General features: G+C 42.7%; 1 protein-coding gene across 2 annotated transcripts in view; it reads right to left on the reverse strand.

Annotated features, from left to right (window-relative positions):
• Positions 1–288: 288 nt before the first annotated feature.
• The window catches only part of ZMYND12 (zinc finger MYND-type containing 12), a gene marked incomplete at its 5' end in the record, with an annotated part of 36142 nt that continues 15774 nt past the window's right edge, over positions 289–20656 (reverse strand). The window contains 7 exons of one of the 2 annotated variants that reach the window (XM_084651758.1): positions 290–519; positions 1893–2038; positions 5314–5434; positions 8645–8767; positions 11224–11393; positions 12703–12874; positions 12968–13109. In XM_084651758.1, the coding sequence (XP_084507884.1) occupies positions 400–519; positions 1893–2038; positions 5314–5434; positions 8645–8767; positions 11224–11393; positions 12703–12874; positions 12968–13109 (994 nt within the window). In that variant the 3' untranslated portion in view covers positions 290–399. Of the gene's footprint in view, positions 520–1892; positions 2039–5313; positions 5435–8644; positions 8768–11223; positions 11394–12702; positions 12875–12967; positions 13110–20656 lie in introns of both variants that reach the window. The other variant, XM_084651759.1, reaches the window with a different exon arrangement.

Here is a 20656-nt window from a genome sequence, read left to right on the forward strand (position 1 = left end):
ATTTGAAAGCTATAAACTGAGACATTTGAAGAAAAGAACAAGGACAGAACATTCATCTCCGCCACTGAAATATACTGTACTAAGAGAACTTTTCAGAGGGACAGCATGGAGAAATTGTTGCATATTTTGCTTGTTCATCGTATTGGCTACGCATTTGTCTTAAAGTTGTTAATCCTGTTTTGATCATATTCTCATTTCCTACCCTGCTATATTGTTATATATTACCACCATCCATATAAAATCAAGTCAGCTATGATAAACTAAAACTGGCATAAAGTATAATTTTAATAAAAGCAAACAAATATACAGAGAATGTTTCTAGACAGGTGATAGCAGGCAAAAGTACAACACTCGTAATGCAACCTAGTTGAAAAGATAAAGAGGTGAAGAAACCGCACCCTATTTTGTGTAGAAAGGTTTGGATTTAATCAATTTTAATAGATGATGAATAGCTTCTGATGCATCTTGGTTTGGCAATTGTTTGGTTATTAGAAAAGCTTTCATCCCAAGATCATGAGCCTGAAACGACATTTAAAAAAAGATACAAAATAATTGCCATGAAATAGTTATACAGCCTTTTCTCACTAGGGTAGGAAAAATATACAGACAGGATCAAAGGAATTGCCATACTGGATCAGAGCCAAGGCTCTTCTAGTCCATTATCCTGTTTCAGAGAGCAGCCAGCACAAGCTGCTTTGGAGAAAGTTGTAAGAAATCTCCTAGTGGGCAACTATTGAATAATATGCCATCGTTTACCATTCCATCAATCTCTGTGTCATAATCACATTTTATGGTTTTTCAAATACAACTACTTTTCTGGATCTATCAGTTAGTCAGTTCTCAATCCATTTAACATTTGCTTCATTTATACTGTATCATGCAAGTTTTTAAATCAAAATGTCATGCAGTGCTAATTCAAACATCTTAAAAAGTCTTTGTTCATGTATTTACAGTCTCTATTTGTTATTTTGCATAACTCTACCATCTGGCTTCCTCTCCAAACTAAACATTCCCAGTTGTTTCCATCTCTGTTCATAAGGAAGTCTTACCCATCTCTAATAATTTTCAACTTGTGCAACCTTAACTCTGCCCCCTTGTTTGTAATCATTCTGATACAGTCTTGAATAACAGGATCACATACTGTTACTGTGACATGACCTCATCCTGATGCATAAAACACACCAACCTTATCAGTATACACCCCAGCCTCACTCACGCACAAAAGCCACGACTTTCACAAGTGATTGATGATTTTGGATGCCCAACTTGAGACAAATTAAAGGGGTCTGATTTTCAAATGGGCAGTGCTCAGCACTTTCCAAAAATCCACCCCCTTTAAAATATGGATGCCCCAAAATAGAGGCACCTTGACACATTTGAAAATATTAACCCTTTGCTCTCAAATACACTAGTGCAAATTCAAAATTAAACCCATTGACTTCAGCAGACTGAATGAATCCATATTTATATCATGATAACTGCAAAAAGGTCCAAAATCAGGCATTCATATATAGAACCCTTGTCTCAGTCACTGCACAACATCCAACCTGCGTGCTGAATGACAGAAAGTGGTATGTAATCATGCAATTAAGACTGTATTGTAACACAGAGTCTAAGCTGTATAAGGAACTTTAACTTGCCATTACCTGGTTTTGGGTACTTTGCTTTGTAACTTTAACATTAACATAGTATTTTTAAATTTAATTTCCTCGGTATTTAAAATAAATAAATAAATACTGGAATGTGGCTCTATTTGCTAGAAAGCAGTAAAATACTGTTCCCCATGAATTATGCATTCTCTGAGGCAAGCGCTCCTGCATTTAATGTTATAGTGTGAATCAAAAATATAGTGGGTTAATTAAAAATGAAAACAATCACTAGGTCAGACTTGCCTTTGGTAAATCCAAGATCAAGTAATGAAGCATTGCAAGAGCATGTATTACACTGGCAGTTTTCGCAGGCTGTTGCTCTGGTGCCTGTTCTCTGATATCTAATATTGCATCCAGTACTTGACTCGCTTCGGCTTGCTGAGCTTCATCTACATTGAGAATGAAACATTTAAGATGGATGGATAGCATGCAAGATAACATACTACTAAAACAAGCTAACTATCTGTTCTGTTTAGGCATTTATACCTCACATCACACTGATATCTGATTTCCATACAAATTCGAAAAGTAAGCATATTAAAATCTCTACATTTTCACCTGCAAATGGCAAGTTTGCTCTTTCAGCCTCTTCTCTGATGTGCGTCACAAGTCAATATCTAGATTATTCAGCCATTTAACTGCTGCATCATCAAGGATAGCAAGATGCTGCAATCTACCCTCTAATCTTCTAATTGTGCACTCCTCCACATGTTTGACCATCTGCATCACTGCCCTGCAGTCATGCTGTGAAGACTGGGCTATGTTAAATTTCTGCACTGTGGCAGTCACTCTGGCCATTCCAGTCAGCAGCTTGTTAAGCCTAGTTCAAGATCTACATACCAACTTGCAAAGGGTGGGTGAAAATTACAGCTTCTGAAATTCGTGCATGTCTGTCTCTCTATCCCAAAGTTGCTGCCACTCTATAAGAACATAACTGTCACCCTGATGTGCTGTTGTACCAATATTGGCACTGGGCCGGCACCACTGGACATGAATACAGGAACGGCCACTCCGAGCGTGCTAAAGGAGCTGGCGGATGAGATTGCAGAGCCATTGGCCATTAGATTGGCCAGACAACCGTTCAAAAGGAAAGTTGCAGCCACCATATTAGACTCACTTAAAGTCTCCACTAACAATGGTAAATGGCCAGTACATTTATTTCTTGGCTGAGTGACCCTTCGATACCATGTAGATGCCACATCAGCAAGACAGATATCATCCGCATGTACATACTTATTGGTCTTAGCTGTTGATAAGGAAACTTGCAGTTTCTAAAACAAATCAAACAGTAACATATATTACTGTTGAAAAGGAAACAAGGTAGAATGGAACCTTGTGGGAGTCTGTTACAGAGATGCCTAAGCCAACTGACTGTTTCCAGTTTGCAAGGTGAAGCTCTGATTCGTTATCATTTCCATGATGAACCGCACCAAGGGCTTACAGAGAACAGTCTGCAACAACCTGACAGCCCCACATGCCGGACATTATCACATGCAGCTGACAGATCAGCCATAACGGCACCAACTTTCTTGAAATCATCTTCGATGTCTGGTGTTAGGCGAATGACTTGATCTTGGGTACATCATCAAGATCTGAAACCAGCCTGAACAAAGGGTAATTGTGGTTTGATAACCTTGCTGATGTGCATCAGAATCAGTCTCTTTATAAGCATGTATCTGACACAGAGGAGAGAGATGGGTCAATAGCTCTAGGGATCTTCCAGTGGTTTTCCTCATTTCAGAGTGGCTACGACCTTTGCTCTGGGCCAGATTTTTGGAATGCAGTTGTCTTGGAAAACATCAGTTGAGGAACTAAAGCAGCAGGCTTTTTTCTTTCAGTTCCTGGTGAAGTAGGAACTTGATATGGATATAAATTATAATCCAGGCCTGGAGCCTTTCCCGTTTTCATAAGCTTAATGACCTGGCTCTTTGTGTGAAAAAGGAGCCAACAGGTTTGAATCCACACTAGGAGTCTGTCATCTCTCTGTAACCTCAGTTCTGAGCACATAGCTGAAAGATTTATTCAAATTCTGTGCGTGGTCATTAGCTACTAGCTGGAATACAACAGCATTTGCAGTGACTGAAAACTCCTTTTTGCTGTGACTGGAATCTCCAAAAAGTCTTTTTATGGTCCATCTTTGTGCCTGTCTCTCTCCGTTGATTGTGCCTAGTTTGATCCAGCAGTTAAATGAGAAAATTTGGTAGGAGTCATTTATATTGGCTGGACATTTCAAGTCCAATTCAGCCAGCTCACTAATAGATGCCTCTAGTTCTGCTTTAAAAGGCCTCCTACCAGGCATTCAGAAAATACCACTCAGCCTTCTGTAGGCGGTTTGTTAGTGATCTCCACAGGCCTGGGGTGATCAAGGATGGCCAAGGCTAAGACTTTGGAAAAGCTTCAAGCATCTTCCACTCTACGACCACTAGCGGCAGTTGTGTGGAAGATGAAAAGATGATTCTGGGTGAAGAGACTGTTGCCCATCTGCTAAGTGAAATATGGAGGTTTGGTTTGGGTTTTAGAGAAGTTGTAGGTCAGTGACTGAGGCCCACTCCATTAGACTCTCTCTCTCTCTCTCTCTGTTGTTGCCAGGATATCCCCAATTGACATGGCAAGAACTGAAGTTGGCACAATAGATGGTTGTGGTGGAACACTGGTGGTGAAGTGCATCTCCTGAAGCAAGATGACATGTGCCTTCAAGGTCTGTAAAATGCAGCACCTTGAGAAGTGACCCTGGAATAGGGTTTGCGGTGCTGGCCCTGAAAGGGGCCCCATCGGAGGATGGCTCTTTAGGGCTGATTGTCACTTAAAATGCAAACCTGTGTTCTGCATTTTGTCTGCTTTTGTTTCACTTTTGCTATCCACAGCGGATATCATGAGAAGTCAATAGACATGTTTCAGCTTCTGAAGAAGGTTGCACTATAGAAGTGATTTATACTACTGCACATCATTGTACTGTCTGTCCTGAAACAGCAAGTCTTACATTACTGTGATTATTGAAGCTGGCAACATGCAGCAACTTCTTAGTGTGAGATTTTTGCAATAGTTTATGCTTATAGTTTATAATAGTTTTATAAATGGAAGTAATGTCACACAAACGTACACTGAAACATCATCCTGTCCTCTCTGAGAACAGTCACAGAATCATAGCCATTGTAGATGGAAAAGACAAGATAGAGCATCTACGCTGTCTTGTCTCCCATCAGTGCAGGACTGTTCCATATAAAGCAGTACATTTGCTAGCACTTCACTTATATGATGGGGCTTCCACAACCCCTGGTCTGAGACTATTAGACAGATTAATATGTTCCACTTCCAGAACATAACTTGTCCATGGGGTTCTACTGGTTAAAGAGATAAGGGGCCATACACATACCTCAACAGGCTGAAACTTCACTTTAGTGGGTTTCAACTTAAATAAGAAAAATGTAAATAACTGAAAATGCTTCAATGGAAACTAATTTCTGAAAGATAGTGACATCAAAATCTCAATTCTTAAAGCTAATGGCTCAAAGAGACCCCACAGGATTTGGTCTATAGAAATGTCAGACTCCCAAGACTCATACAAAAATAAACAGTGGAAAGGACTAGAGAACATTCTATGGCTCCTTCCCTTCAAACTCTTCTGTGTTCTATGAATAATAATAATACTGAAAATTGGATTTACTCAGAGGTTCTTCACTGATTTCCACTTCTTCAGACAATATATTAATTTCTGCTGGAGAAGTCAGAGTTTGTGATTGGACTTGAATCAGTCGACTGAAATGGGCATGCCAGATATCGGTTACCTATTGAGAAGGAAAAAGAATTAACATACAAAATTATTACACAGTATTTAAAAAGGGCATGTGTTTTGCCCTTTCCTTTTGCTCATTTTCCAGAACATTGCACAGTACAGTCTTAAATGATCCAAGTGACTGGGCCACCACCATCTTCCTTTTGTGATTATTCCATGTTCTACCAGCTCCCATCATAATGAATTTTTTTCAAAGGTTCAGCTGAAACTTTGTTCCTTTCTATTACTCCTAAGTCCATCTTCCCTGGCCAAGGTGCTCCTGAGACCCATCTTCCCTAGCTGTGGGACTGTTTAACCACAATGCAAATGTATTAGTAGCAAAACTGATTTTTATAGCAGGGTTTGGCTGAGCAATATAGACAGGTTAACTCCATGTTTAAAATAATGTTTGTGGCTAGGTGATCTCAAGAATATATTTTAAATACAGGATTAACATGATTTGGCCCCATAAACAGGTATAATTGTTAGCAATTTGCTTTGCTTTGACTGTTTGAACCACATTTAAAGCCATTTTTAAAGACAGTTCTAAAGCCAGTGAAGACTGGAGCAATCTAAATGATTCTTGTCCTTGATGCCTATGGTAAAGCTGTGAAAAAATTCACTAAGAAGCCTTCACCATCTCATAATCAGCTAGAGTTTGGGGCTTGTTAGCACTATATCTGCACTCCTGGAAGGAAGCAAGCTTGCAGGATCCAGTCCTAGGGAACAGGCAGCATCTATTACCCAGCAAGTTACCAGTACAACCCTCAGTGTTGCTCTAAAGCTTGGGCTATAAAATGTCTTCATTGAGTTTTGTTTTTACTGTTTAATAAAGTAGGTTACTGTACTGAACAATATATGGGATATGATTCTGGGATCACAATTGCATAGATTCTCAATGCAAGATATACTGACTCAACATATTAAACTGTACATTTTAAAATGTATTTAAATTATTATAAAAGTGAATAACAACCTTTCTCCATAAGAAAAATGACTGCAAATTCAAATATAAATTTTTAAGAGGTCTATGTTTACATGTTTTTTAAAATCTGATTTTTTTAAATTTATCTTTCTCTATCCTAGTTGTAACTCAGAGAAATATTTGAATAAGTAGTAGCTTACTTTCATGTTAATAATAATGTTTTATTTTAAGCCCCGTCCCAGCAGAGCACTGAAGCACGTACATAACTTTAGCACGTGAGCAGTCCCATTAGCTGCAATGGGACAATTTACAAAAGCAAAGTTAAACACATATTAAAAGTGTTTGCAGGATCGAGGGCTGAAGTGGCACTTTCATACTTGGCCCAGGGTCATTATAATACTAAGGTAACGGCTAACCTGGTGGCTGAACTTTGTGACTTTGTCCTTACCCATAACTACTTCACATTTGGGGACAATGTATACCTTCAGATCAGCGGCACTGCTATGGGTACCCGCATGGCCCCACAGTATAGCAACATTTTTATGGCTGATTTAGAACAACGCTTCCTCAGCTCTCGTCCCCTAAAGCCCCTACTCTACTTGCGCTATATTGATGACATCTTCATCATCTGGACCCATGGAAAAGAAGCCCTTGAGGAATTCCACCATGATTTCAACAATTTCCATCCCACCACCAACCTCAGCCTGGTCCAGTCCACACAAGAGATCCACTTCCTGGACACTACAGTGCTAATAAACAATGGTCACATAAACACCACCCTATACCGGAAACCTACTGACCGCTATTCCTACCTGCATGCCTCCAGCTTTCACCCTGACCACACCACACGATCCATCGTCTACAGCCAAGCTCTGCGATACAACCGCATTTGCTCCAACCCCTCAGACAGAGACAAACACCTACAAGATCTCTATCAAGCATTCTTACAACTACAGTACCCACCTGCTGAAGTGAAGAAACAGATTGATAGAGCCAGAAGAGTTCCCAGAAGTTACCTACTACAGGACAGGCCTAACAAAGAAAATAACAGAACGCCACTAGCCGTCACCTTCAGCCCCCAACTAAAACCCCTCCAACGCATTATTAAGGATCTACAACCTATCCTAAAGGATGACCCAACACTCTCACAAATCTTGGGAGACAGGCCAGTCCTTGCCTACAGACAGCCCCGCAACCTGAAGCAAATACTCACCAACAACCACATACCACACAACAGAACCACTAACCCAGGAACTTATCCTTGCAACAAAGCCCGTTGCCAACTGTGCCCACATATCTATTCAGGGGACACCATCACAGGGCCTAATAACATCAGCCACACTATCAGAGGCTCGTTCACCTGCACATCCACCAATGTGATATATGCCATCATGTGCCAGCAATGCCCCTCTGCCATGTACATTGGTCAAACTGGACAGTCTCTACGTAAAAGAATAAATGGACACAAATCAGATGTCAAGAATTATAACATTCATAAACCAGTCGGAGAACACTTCAATCTCTCTGGTCACGCGATCACAGACATGAAGGTCGCTATCTTAAAACAAAAAAACTTCAAATCCAGACTCCAGCGAGAAACTGCTGAATTGGAATTCATTTGCAAATTGGATACTATTAATTTAGGCTTAAATAGAGACTTGGAGTGGCTAAGTCATTATGCAAGGTAGCCTGTTTCCTCTTGTTTTTTCCTACCCCCCCCCCCCAGATGTTCTGGTTTAACTTGGATTTTAACTTGAAGAGTGGTCAGTTTGGATGAGCTATTACCAGCAGGAGAGTGAGTTTGTGTGTGTATGGGGGTGGGGGGGATGTGAGAACCTGGATTTGTGCAGGAAATAGCCCAGCTTGATTGTCATGCACATTGTGTAAAGAGTTGTCACTTTGGATGGGCTATCACCAGCAGGAGAGTGAATTTGTGTGGGGGGGTGGAGGGTGAGAAAACCTGGATTTGTGCTGGAAATCACTTTAGATAAGCTATTACCAGCAGGACAGTGGGGTGGGAATAGGTATTGTTTCATATTCTCTGTGTATATATAAAGCCTGCTGCAGTTTCCACGATATGCATCTGAGGAAGTGAGCTGTAGCTCACGAAAGCTTATGCTCTAATAAATTGGTTAGTCTCTAAGGTGCCACAAGTCCTCCTTTTCTTTTTGCGAATACAGACTAACACGGCTGTTACTCTGAAACCTATAATACTAAGGGGAGTCAGTAACACACAAACATTGAGTATAACCTCAAGAAAACTTGTAAATATCAGAAAAATTTACTGGTGCTACTAACCTCAGTGTACAGTGAGTCTGCAATGTCCATTTTGTTCTGACGAAAGAACACATTAGCCATGTGGAAATAACCTCCAGATGTACTAATGTCATGAGTTCCAAATGCACAACTGGCAAAATAAATCTGAAATATATATATATATATATAAAATGTAATTATATAAACTTAATATTCACATCCAAATACGTTTGGGGATAAGTTTATTAACTTGAAGATTAGCAATATTTTATTTATTTCTTCTATTTTCCACCTAATATTAGATGCAAAATTAATTATATTTAAATCCAAGCTTAAAATGTTGCACCAAAACCATGCAGATTCTCCCTTTTTCCACAAAGGACTGAAAACCTCCCTCATGTCCCTAGCTAGGAATACTCCTGGTCCAGAGGCACAGAGATGGCAAATTTCAGAGTAGCAGCCGTGTTAATCTGTATTCGCAAAAAGAAAAGGAGTACTTGTGGCACCTTAGAGACTAAATTTATTTGAGCATAAGCTTTCATGAGCTACAGTGAAGTGAAGTGAAGGCGTGAGGATACTTAACATGGGGACCGAGCCATAACACAAATTGAATCTATTTCCCCATGTTAAGTATCCTCACACCTTCATGTCAACTGTCTGAAACGGGCCATCTTGATTATCACTTCAAAAGTTTTTTCCCCCCTGCTGATAACAGCTTCTCTTAATTAATTAGCCTCTTACAGTGGGTATGGGTACTTCCACCTTTTCATGTTCTCTGTACGTATAAATATCTTCTTACTATATGTTCCATTCTATGCATCCAATGAAGTGGGCTGTAGCCCATGAAAGCTTATGCTCAAATAAATTTGTTAATCTCTAAGGTACCACAAGTACTGCTGTTCTTTTTGCTGATACAGACTAACACGGCTGCTACTCTGAAACCTGGTAAATCTGAGTCAATATCCCTGAAATTAATAAGAACAAAACTACTGGATGGAGAGAAAGAAAGATTACTTAGTAACTACAGTAGTTAGAGGGCTTTCCCTTCACCCTCTCCCCTGGTTCTTGTCACGCAGACAGAAAGTAAAAGACCAGAAGTCTGAAGTGCAGGCAATGCTATGTTTATTGGGGTTAGTTTCCAGCAAGCATGTATACCGTAACTTTGACGCTGCAGAGCCTTGTTTCCCAGTGTCCCGTCTCCCTCCTCCTCAGTAGACATATTTATACCTGAAATGCACGCCCACAGTGCCACCCCTTACAACTTACGGTCATGTTCTGTTTTGGGTGGCTGTGCGTCCATCCCACCCCTTTTGTACGCCACGGGAGGAGTAAGGAGTGACGTATGCTACAGTCACAGGCAGGCATTTCTTTGACCTTTTAGTGTTTTATCTTCCCCTCAATCTTCCCTCACCCCTCCCAACTGGTTGCTTGACCTTGCCTTGAGATAGGAATGGAGGCAGTCTTCAAGTGTGTGCTCATATATTATACTCTCACCGTGCCCAACAACACTTTAACTGCTCTTATTTGTTCCCATTATACTAACAAACCCTCTGGCTTGGGCAAAAGCAACACATAGAGTGTCTTTGTCCTTTGTTCACACATATGGGTAAGAATGTATGTGTATCATAAAACCAAACAGGCAAGCAAAACTCAAAATACTGTCTCAGGCAAAAATACAGACCTGACTCCTATATGGGCACTAGCACTCCTAACAATAGTCACGCACCTGGACTGACACCGCTGATCCACACTCATGGGAGCACCTACGTGATAACCCATGCAAAGCAGTGGCCATTAGGGCTGTGTGCATTCTCCCTTGCAACACTGAAAGTTTGGACCAGAGACTATGGACTTAATACATCCTCCATTAAGGCCTATTGAGAGTATTTAGAAGGAACTGTATAAAAGCAGCAGCACTGACCTTGTTCCAGTTACTTTCTACTCAGTCAGAATCCCCTCTGTATACTCTGAAGGAACAAGGCAGGTGGGTGAGGGCAGATCTGTACTGACAATTTACTCAAGGAAATACAATTATTAGGAAAGTAACCTTTCTCCTAGTACTGACGGCAAAGCCCACTCTTGAGAGATTAAGTAGCCGCAACATCTAAGGAGGTGCATCTGAGAACAAAGTTTGCACGACTACTCTCCCAAATGATCATATGGCAAAAAAATTCAGGAGAAAATATTATGGAAGCAGTTGTTTAAATAATGGAATAAATAGTGTAACTGTTGTCTAACAAAAATGATCAAGAAATAAAATAGCTGCAAGTATAAAATGGACTATTTGTTTAACGATAGGCAACTACACCAGGTTGCAGTAGGAATGTATACCTCAACTGAATAGAAAGGCTGATGAATATTATTTAATAATACTATAAAGAACACAGGGAATACACAATTCACAGAAATAAGAATAATTACTAGAACACAACTTTGGATAAGTACTTATGTGTTGTCTGTTGTATCTATCTAGCACAGGTTTTTCAAAGGTGATTCTTAGCATGGTATCTAAAATCTGTACTAGAATCTAAGTGTCTGTTGGGCTTTCCTAACAATTGCTACATGGACTGTGTACAATTATAAGGAATTTTTCTTCTACTTCAGTATTTTATTCTACGTACATCAGTAGCCAGGTGGTATAAAGACTCTTCAAAATTTCCTTTAGCAGCATAGAGGAGACCCAGGTTACGATGCAATTTAGACTGAATGCCATTACTGCAGTCAGAAGTTTTGAGGATAATCCATTGAGCTTGTGAGAGGTATTCCTCTGCCTGGGTAAGATGGCCAAGACCTGAAATTATATTTCAAGAAAAAAGAGGGCAAATGTCAGCAAATTTTTAGAAGCTTAGAGAATATAGCTCTTTGTTTCAGAGTAGCAGCTGTGTTAGTCTGTATTCTCAAAAAGAACAGGAGGACTTGTGGCACCTTAGAGACTAACAAATTTATTTGACCATAAGCTTTTGTGAGCTACAGCTCACTTCATCGGATGAAGCTCACGAAAGCTCATGCTCACATAAATTTGTTAGTCTCTAAGGTACCACAAGTCCTCCTTTTCTTATAGCTATTTGTGCCATTCAAACAGTTGGACTAGGATGCCGTGACCGCAGCACTTTAACGTTGCTAGTGAAGACATGCCCATAGGCATGAATGTCACCTAACTGTCTGAGTCTGAATGGGTCATTAAAAAGAACTGTCCGAGGCCAACCCCATATCAATGGAGTATGGAAAAGACAATCACCAGGACATTGACACCTACCAATCAGTGACAGAAAGGGAGATGGATTTCCCTACCTCTCAGCAGTGAAGCAAAGCAAAGACCCCAGCTCAAGAACAAAGGACTGGAAAGTGTGAGGTGGGAGATAAGAGCTGGCTGCTGCAAGGAGTTGGGGGGCTATCACCTGAGAACTGACCAAGGAGGTCAGACAGAGAGAGCGAGAAAGCCTGAATATGGAGTTTGCTACAACCTAGCTGGGCTCTCTGGGCTAATTAGAATGTACTTGAACTATGTTTTAACCGGTTTCAGAGTAGTAGCCGTGTTAGTCTGTATTAGCAAAAAGAAAAGGAGTACTTGTGGCACCTTAGAGACTAACCAATTTATTTGAGCATAAGCTTTCGTGAGCTACAGCTCACTCACGAAAGCTTATGCTCAAATAAATTTGTTAGTCTCTAAGGTGCCACAAGTACTCCTTTTCTTTTTATGATTTAACCTTCATTTATCTGTGCTAACCTGGGGACTTCCTATGCTGTGTTCCAGCTGATAAATAAACCCAACTGTTTTGACAACTCTGTTAGAGTATCACTGCAAATGCTGAGGTGCATTAATCCCTGACGAGCATACAAGTCTCTATCAGGAGTCTACCTCAGTTGGACTTGCTGAACAGAGCTCACGGTGTGAAGCAGGAGTGCTGAAGTCTCGGACGTTCAATATTAGGAGACAGTGAGGCCACATGGTCTACCCTGAAGGAAGAGTGAGACTGAAAGGGTTCCTCCAAGAGACTGTTCCAAAGCTTGGGGTATAGCATCAAACCTGTGGATCTGTGACATACCAACATTATGGTTTTAGATTTACCATTGATATTATTTGCTTCAGCAAAACTTACCAGTGCTAGCCTCAGCTAAAATGAGATAAGCAGGAACTAATTCCATAGAATCTGGGCCACAGGTATCAATGCTGAAACGCAGAGAATGTAAAGCTGCAGGAATTGCTTCTTCATGTTTTCCTTCAAACACAAACTTCTGGGCCACTTTGTGAGTAAGGTCAACTAAGTGTTTCTATAGGGGAAAAATTAACAATGGAATGGGAGTGAGCAAAGGATGAATGCTTATTTCTAGAATCATGTAATAGTCTCTTTTTCTTTTACATACCTGCCTGTGAAGAAGCTGTTCCATGCCATGTTTTCTTTCTTTTTCGGAATTGAAAAATGGAAAGGATGTACGTATTGGAATCAACAATTGGCATATTTTCTCATGGATGCTAACCCAGTCAGCTTTTTGATGATCTACATCACTGGTAAAATAAGAGGAAAATACTTTTTTTAAAGCTCTGTTTATCTTTATTGCATTTCTAGTTGTATATTTTGTCAATTCCTGCTGTAGTTTCTACTGAATTTTCCACCAGTAATGAATGCTTACTCATAACAAATAGGTTTCAGAGTAGCAGCCGTGTTAGTCTGTATTCGCAAAAAGAAAAGGAGTACTTGTGGCACCTGAGAGACTAACAAATTTATTAGATAAGCTTTTGTGAGCTACAGCTCACTTCATCAGATGCATTCAGTGGAAAATACAGTGGGGAGATCTATACATATAGAGAACATGAAACAATGCCACACGCTCTCAAAGAAACTGCGGAACCACCTGATCAACATCCTCTAGAGCAAACAGGGAAAGCTTAAGAGTGAGCTCTCAAACCTGGATACTCTCATAAAAAACCAACCTTCCACACTAACTTCCTCGTGGCTGGACTTTACAAAAACTAAACAAGCCATTCACAACACACACTTTGCTTCTCTACAAAAGAAAAAGGACGCTAAACTATCTAAACTACTACATGCCACAAGGGGCCACAACAGTGGTTCCCTTAACCCACCCACCAATATTGTTAATCTATCCAACTATACTCTTAGCCCAGCAGAAGAATCTGTCCTATCTCGGGGCCTCTCCTTCTGCCCCTCCACCCCCACGAACATGATACAGTTCTGTGGTGACCTAGAATCCTATTTTCGACGCCTCCGACTCAAGGAATATTTCCAACACACCTCTGAACAACATACTAACCACAGAGACCTTCCTACCAAGACTACAAAAACAAGGATTCTGGGTGGACTCCTCCTGAAGGTCGAAACAACAGACTGGACTTCTACACAGAGTGCTTCTGCCGACGTGCACGGGCTGAAATTGTGGAAAAGCAGCATCACTTGCCCCATAACCTCAGCCGTGCAGAACACAATGGCATCCACAGCCTCAGAAACAACTCTGACATCATAATCAAAAAGGCTGACAAAGGAGGTGCTGTCGTCATCATGAATAGGTCGGAATATGAACAAGAGGCTGCTCAACAGCTCTCCAACACCACTTTCTACAAGCCATTACCCTCTGATCCCACTAAGGGTTACCAAAAGAAACTACAGCATTTGCTCAAGAAACTCCCTGAAAAAGCACAAGAACAAATCCGCACAGACACACCCCTGGAACACTAACCTGGGGTATTCTATCTGATACCCAAGAGCCATAAACCTGGAAATCCTAAATGCCTCATCCTCTCAGGCATTGGCACCTGACAGCAGGACTGTCTGGCTATGTAAACTCCCTCTTCAGGCCCTATGCTACCAGCACTTCCAGCTATCTTCGAGACACCACTGACTTCCTGAGGAAACTACAGTCCATCGGTGATCTTCCAGAAAACACCATCCTGGCCACTATGGATGTCGAAGCCCTCTACACCAACATTCCACACAAAGATGGACTACAAGCCATCAAGAACACTATCCCCGATAATGTCACAGCAAACCTGGTGGCTGAACTTTGTGACTTTGTCCTCACCCATAACTATTTCACATTTGGGGACAATGCATACTTTCAAATCAGCAGCACTGCTATGGGTACCCGCATGGCCCCACAGTGTGCCAATATTTTTATGGCTGACCTAGAACAACGCTTCCTCAGCTCTCGTCCCCTAATGCCCCTACTCTACTTGTGCTACATTGATGACATCTTCATCATCTGGACCCATGGAAAAGAAGCCCTTAAGGAATTCCACCATGTTTTCAACAATTTCCATACCACCATCAACCTCAGCCTGGACCAGTCCACGCAAGAGATCCACTTCCTGGACACTATGGTGCTAATAAGTGATGGTCACATAAACACCACCCTATACCGGAAACCTACTGACCACTATTCCTACCTACATGCCTCCAGCTTTCACCCAGACCACACTACACTTTCCATTGTCTACAGCCAAGCTCTACCATACAACGGCATTTGCTCCAACCCCTCAGACAGAGACAAACACCTACAAGATCTCTATCAAGCATTCTTACAACTACAATACCCACCTGCTGAAGTGAAGAAACAGATTGATAGAGCCAGAAGAGTACCCAGAAGTCACCTACTACAGGACAGGTCCAACAAAGAAAATAACAGAACGCCACTAGCCATCACCTTCAGCCCCCAACTAAAACCTCTCCAATGCATCATCAAGGATCTACAACCTATCCTGAAGGATGACCCATCACTCTCACAGATCTTGGGAGAGAGGCCAGTCCTTGCTTACAGACAGTCCCCCAACCTGAAGCAAATTCTCACCAGCAACCACATACCACACAACAGAACCACTAACCCAGGAACCTATCCTTGCAACAAAGCCTGCTGCCAACTGAGTCCACATATCTATTCAGGGGACACCATCATAGAGCCTAATCACATCAGCCACACTATCAGAGGCTCGTTCACCTGCACATCTACCAATGTGATATATGCCATCATGTGCCAGCAATGCCCCTCTGCCATGTACATTGGCCAAACTGGACCGTCTCTATGTAAAAGAATAAATGGACACAAATCAGACATCAAGAATTATAACATTCAAAAACCAGTCGGAGAACACTTCAATCTCTCTGGTCACTCGATTACAGACCTAAAAGTGGCAATACTTCAACAAAAAAAAAATTCAAAAACAGATTCCAACAAGAGACTGCTGAATTGGAATTAATTTGCAAGATGCGACTTTGTCTCTACAAAGTGCAAGCTGGTCTCCATACTGGAAGAGAAGGTTCAAGGTCTGGAGCAACAGGTATCGACCCTGCGTTGCATAAGAGAAACTGAAGATTTCCTGGATGGATGTCAGGATAGGCTTCTACGGGCTAAAGGTTCTGAAGATTCAGAGCAGGCTACACATCGGGGACAGAAAGATGGTGAAGAAATTTGGCATCATGTGACCTCCAGAAGAAAAAAGGGGAACGTCCATGTACCAGCAGGACAGATACAGGTAAGTAACCATTTTCACTTTCTCTCCACAGGTACTAATGCGGAGAGTGGACCAGATGATACGTCTGAGAGAAGGGAGCAGAAAGAGACTCCGCCGATTGGAAGGTATGGGATGCACTGTCCTAGGGCTGGGGGTTCCACAACCACCACTCCCAGGAGAAGGAGGCGGGTGGTGGTGGTCGGGGACTCTCTCCTCAGGGGGACTGAGTCATCTATCTGCCGCCCCGATCAGGAAAACCGAGAAATCTGCTGCTTGCCAGGAGCTAAGATTCGTGATGTGACGGAGGGAATGCCGAGACTCATCAAGCCCTCGGATCGCTACCCCTTCCTGCTTCTCCATGTGGACACCAATGATACTGGCAAGAATGACCTTAAGCGGATCACTGCAGACTACGTGGCTCTGGGAAGAAGGATAAAGGAGTTTGAGGTGCAAGTGGTGTTCTCGTCCATCCTCCCCATGGAAGGAAAAGGCCTGGGTAGAGACCGTCGAATCGTGGAAGTAAACGAATGGCTACACAGGTAGTGTCGAAGAGAAGGCTTTGCATTCTTTGACCATGGGATGGTGTTCCAAGAAGGAGTGCTAGGCAGAGACGGGCTCCACCTAATGAAGAGAGGGAAGAGCATCTTCGCAAGCAGGCTGGCTAACCTAGTGAGGAGGGCTTTAAACTAGGTTCACCGGGGAAAGGAGACCAAAGCCCTGAGGTAAGTGGGAAAGCGGGATACCGGGAGGAGGCACGAGCAGGAGCGCATGAGAGGGGAGGGCTCCTACCTAATACTGAGAAAGAGGGGCGATCAGCAGGTTACCTCAGGTGCCTATATACAAATGCACGAAGCCTGGGAAACAACCAGGGAGAACTGGAAGTCCTGGCACAGTCAAGGAATTATGATGTTATTGGAATAACAGAGACTTGGTGGGATAACTCACATGACTGGAATACTGTCATGGATGGATATAAGCTGTTCAGGAAGGACAGGAAAGGCAGAAAAGGTGGGGGAGTTGCACTGTATGTAAGAGAGCAGTATGACTGCTCAGAGCTCAAGTATGAAACTGCAGAAAAACCTGAGAGTCTCTGGATTCAGTTTAGAAGTGTGAGCAACAAGGGTGATGTCATGGTGGGAGTCTACTATAGACCACCGGACCAGGGAGATGAGGTGGACGAGGCTTTCTTCCGGCAACTCGCAGAAGTTATTAGATCGCAGGCCCTGGTTCTCATGGGTGACTTTAATTTTCCTGATATCTGCTGGGAGAGCAATACAATGGTGCACAGGCAATCCAGGAAGTTTTTGGAAAATATAGGGGACAATTTCCTGGTGCAAGTGCTGGAGGAACCAACTAGGGGCAGAGCTCTTCTTGACCTGCTGCTCACAAACTGGGAAGAATTAGTAGGGGAAGCAAAAGTGGATGGGAACCTGGGAGGCAGTGACCATGAAATGGTCGAGTTCAGGATCCTAACACAAGGAAGAAAGGAGAGCAGCAGAATACAGACCCTGGACTTCAGAAAAGCAGACTTTGACTCCCTCAGGGAACTGATGGGCAAGATCCCCTGGGAGAATAGCATGAGGGGGAAAGCAGTTCAGGAGAGCTGGCTGTATTTTAAAGAATCCTTAATGAGGTTAGAGGGACAAACTATCCCGATGTGTAGAAAGAATAGTAAATATGGCAGGCGACCAGCTTGGCTTAACAGTGAAATCCTTGTTGCTCTTAAACACAAAAAAGAAGCTTACAAGAAGTGGAAGATTGGACAAATAACCAGGGAGGAGTATAAAATATTGCTCGGGCTTGCAGGAGTGAAATCCGGAAGGCCAAATCACACCTGGAGTTGCAGCTAGTAAGAGATGTTACGAGTAACAAGAAGGGTTTCTTCAGATATGTTAGCAACAAGAAGAAAGTCAAGGAAAGTGTGGGCCCCTTACTGAATGAGCGAGGCAACCTCGTGACAGAGGATATGGAAAAAGCTAATGTACTCAATGCTTTTTTTGCGTCTGTCTTCACGAACAAGGTCAGCTCCCAGACTGCTGCACCGGGCAGCACAGCATGGGGACGAGGTGACCAGCCCTCTGTGGAGAAAGAAGTGGTTCGGGACTATTTAGAAAACCTGGATGAGCACAAGTCCATGGGGCCGGATGCATTGCATCTGAGAGTGCTAAAGGAGTTGGCAGATGTGATTGCAGAGCCATTGGCCATTATCTTTGAAAACTCATAGTGATCAGGGGAGGTCCCAGGCCACTGGAAAAAGGCTAATGTAGTGCCCATCTTTAAAAAAGGGAAGAAGGAGGATCTGGGGAACTACAGGCCAGTCAGCCTCACCTCAGTCCCTGGAAAAATCATGGAGCAGGTCCTCAAGGAATCAATTCTGAAGCACTTAGAGGAGAGGAAAGTGATCAAGAACAGTCAGCATGGATTCACCAAGGGCAAGTCATCCCTGACTAATCTAATTGCCTTCTATGATGAGATAACTGGCTCTGTGGATGAAGGGAAAGCAGTGGACGTGTTGTTGCTTGACTTTTGACACGGTCTCCTACAGTATTCTTGCCAGCAAGTTAAAGAAGTATGGGCTGGATGAATGGACTATAAGGTGGATAGAAAGCTGGCTAGATTGTCGGGCTCAACGGGTAGTGATCAATGGCTCCATGTCTAGTTGGCAGCCGGTATCAAGTGGAGGACCCCAAGGGTCGGTCCTGGGGCTGGTTTTGTTCAATATCTTCATAAATGATCTAGAGGATGGTGTGGATTGCACCCTCAGCAAGTTAGCAGATGACACTAAACTGGGAGGAGTGGTAGATACGCTGGAGGGGAGGGATAGGATACAGAAGGACCTAGACAAATTGGAGGATTGGGCCAAAAGAAATCTGATGAGGTTCAACAAGGACAAGTGCAGAGTCCTGCACTTAGGACGGAAGAATCCAATGCACCGCTACAGACTAGGGACCGAATGGCTAGGCAGCAGTTCTGCAGAAAAGGACCGAGGGGTTACAGTGGACGAGAAGCTGGATATGAGTCAATAGTGTGCCCTTGAGGCCAAGAAGGCCAATGGCATTTTGGGATGTATTAGTAGGGGCATTGCCAGCAGATCGAGGGACGTGATCGTTCCCCTCTATTTGACATTGGTGAGGCCTCATCTGGACTACTGTGTCCAGTTTTGGGCCCCACACTACAAGAAGGATGTGGAAAAATTGGAAAGAGTCCAGCGGAGGGCAACAAAAATGATTAGGGGACTGGAACACATGACTTAGGAGGAGAGGCTGAGGGAACTGGGGATGTTTAGTCTTCAGAAGAGAAGAATGAGGGGGGATTTGATAGCTGCTTTCAACTACCTGAAAGGGGGTTCCAAAGAGGATAGATCTAGACTGTTCTCAGATGACAGAACAAGGAGTAATGGTCTCAAGTTGCAGTGGGGGAGATTTAGGTTGGATATTAGGAAAAACTTTTTCACTAGGAGGGTGGTGAAACACTGGAATGCGTTACCTAGGGAGGTGGTGGAATCTCCTTCCCTAGAAGTTTTTCAGGTCAGGCTTGACAAAGTCCTGGCTGGGATGATTTAGTTGGGGATTGGTCCTGCTTTGAGCAGGGGATTGGACTAGATGACCTCCTGAGGTCCCTTCCAACCCTGATATTCTATGTTTCTATGATTCTATGGATACAATTAACTTAGGCTTGAATAGAGACTGGGAGTGGATGGTTCATTACACAAAGTAAAACTATTTCCCCATGTTTATCCCCCTCCCACCCGCCACTGTTCCTCAGAAGTTCTTGTCAACTGCTGGAAATGGCCCACCTTGATTATCACTACAAAACGTTTTTTCCACCCCCCCACCCCGCTCTCCTGCTGATAATAGCTCACCTTAAGTGATCTCTCTGGTTACAGTGTTTATGGTAACACCCTTTGTTTCATGTTCTCTATGTATATAAATCTCCCCACTGTATTTTCCACTGAATGAATCGAATGAAGTGAGCTGTAGCTCACGAAAGCTTATGCTCTAATAAATTTGTTAGTCTCTAAGGTGCCACAAGTACTCCTTTTCTTTTTTCATAACAAATAGTCTGTAACAGTGGCAGGATCTAGTTTCCCAACAGGATTCCAAAATAGGAAGGCAGTGCTCTTCTGCCAGATCAACTTAACACAGGATGTTAGAACCCTCCATAGAAATCACTTACAAAACCTTTGTTAAGGTGGAGTTAAAGCTGCTGCTATGCAACAGGACCTCATGATCTGTGTACACTTTTGTAACGTGGAACTTCAAAACCCCAATCTCAAATGTTAGAAAACTGGGAACTGCTAAGTTAAAGTCTCCCCGCATATCACCAAAGAAAAAAATTAGTGTGAGAGAACACCCTCCCCCCACACACCCCAACTTAAGAAATGTAGGGAAAACACAGCTAAGGTGCTGATTCCCATGGCACAGTTTCTACTCTGCTTTCCATATGAACACCCGGTAAAGTGAGCGGAAAATATTCACCACCAAACAGTCTAGAGCCATCCTCTTTGGAAACCCCTTTCAGGTAGTTGAAAGCAGCTATCAAATCCCCCCTCATTCTTCTCTTCTGCAGGCTAAACAATCCCAGCTCCC

This window comes from Lepidochelys olivacea (genome assembly GCF_965140295.1).
Source record: "Lepidochelys olivacea isolate rLepOli2 genome assembly, chromosome: 18".
Lineage (NCBI taxonomy): Eukaryota > Metazoa > Chordata > Testudines > Cheloniidae > Lepidochelys > Lepidochelys olivacea.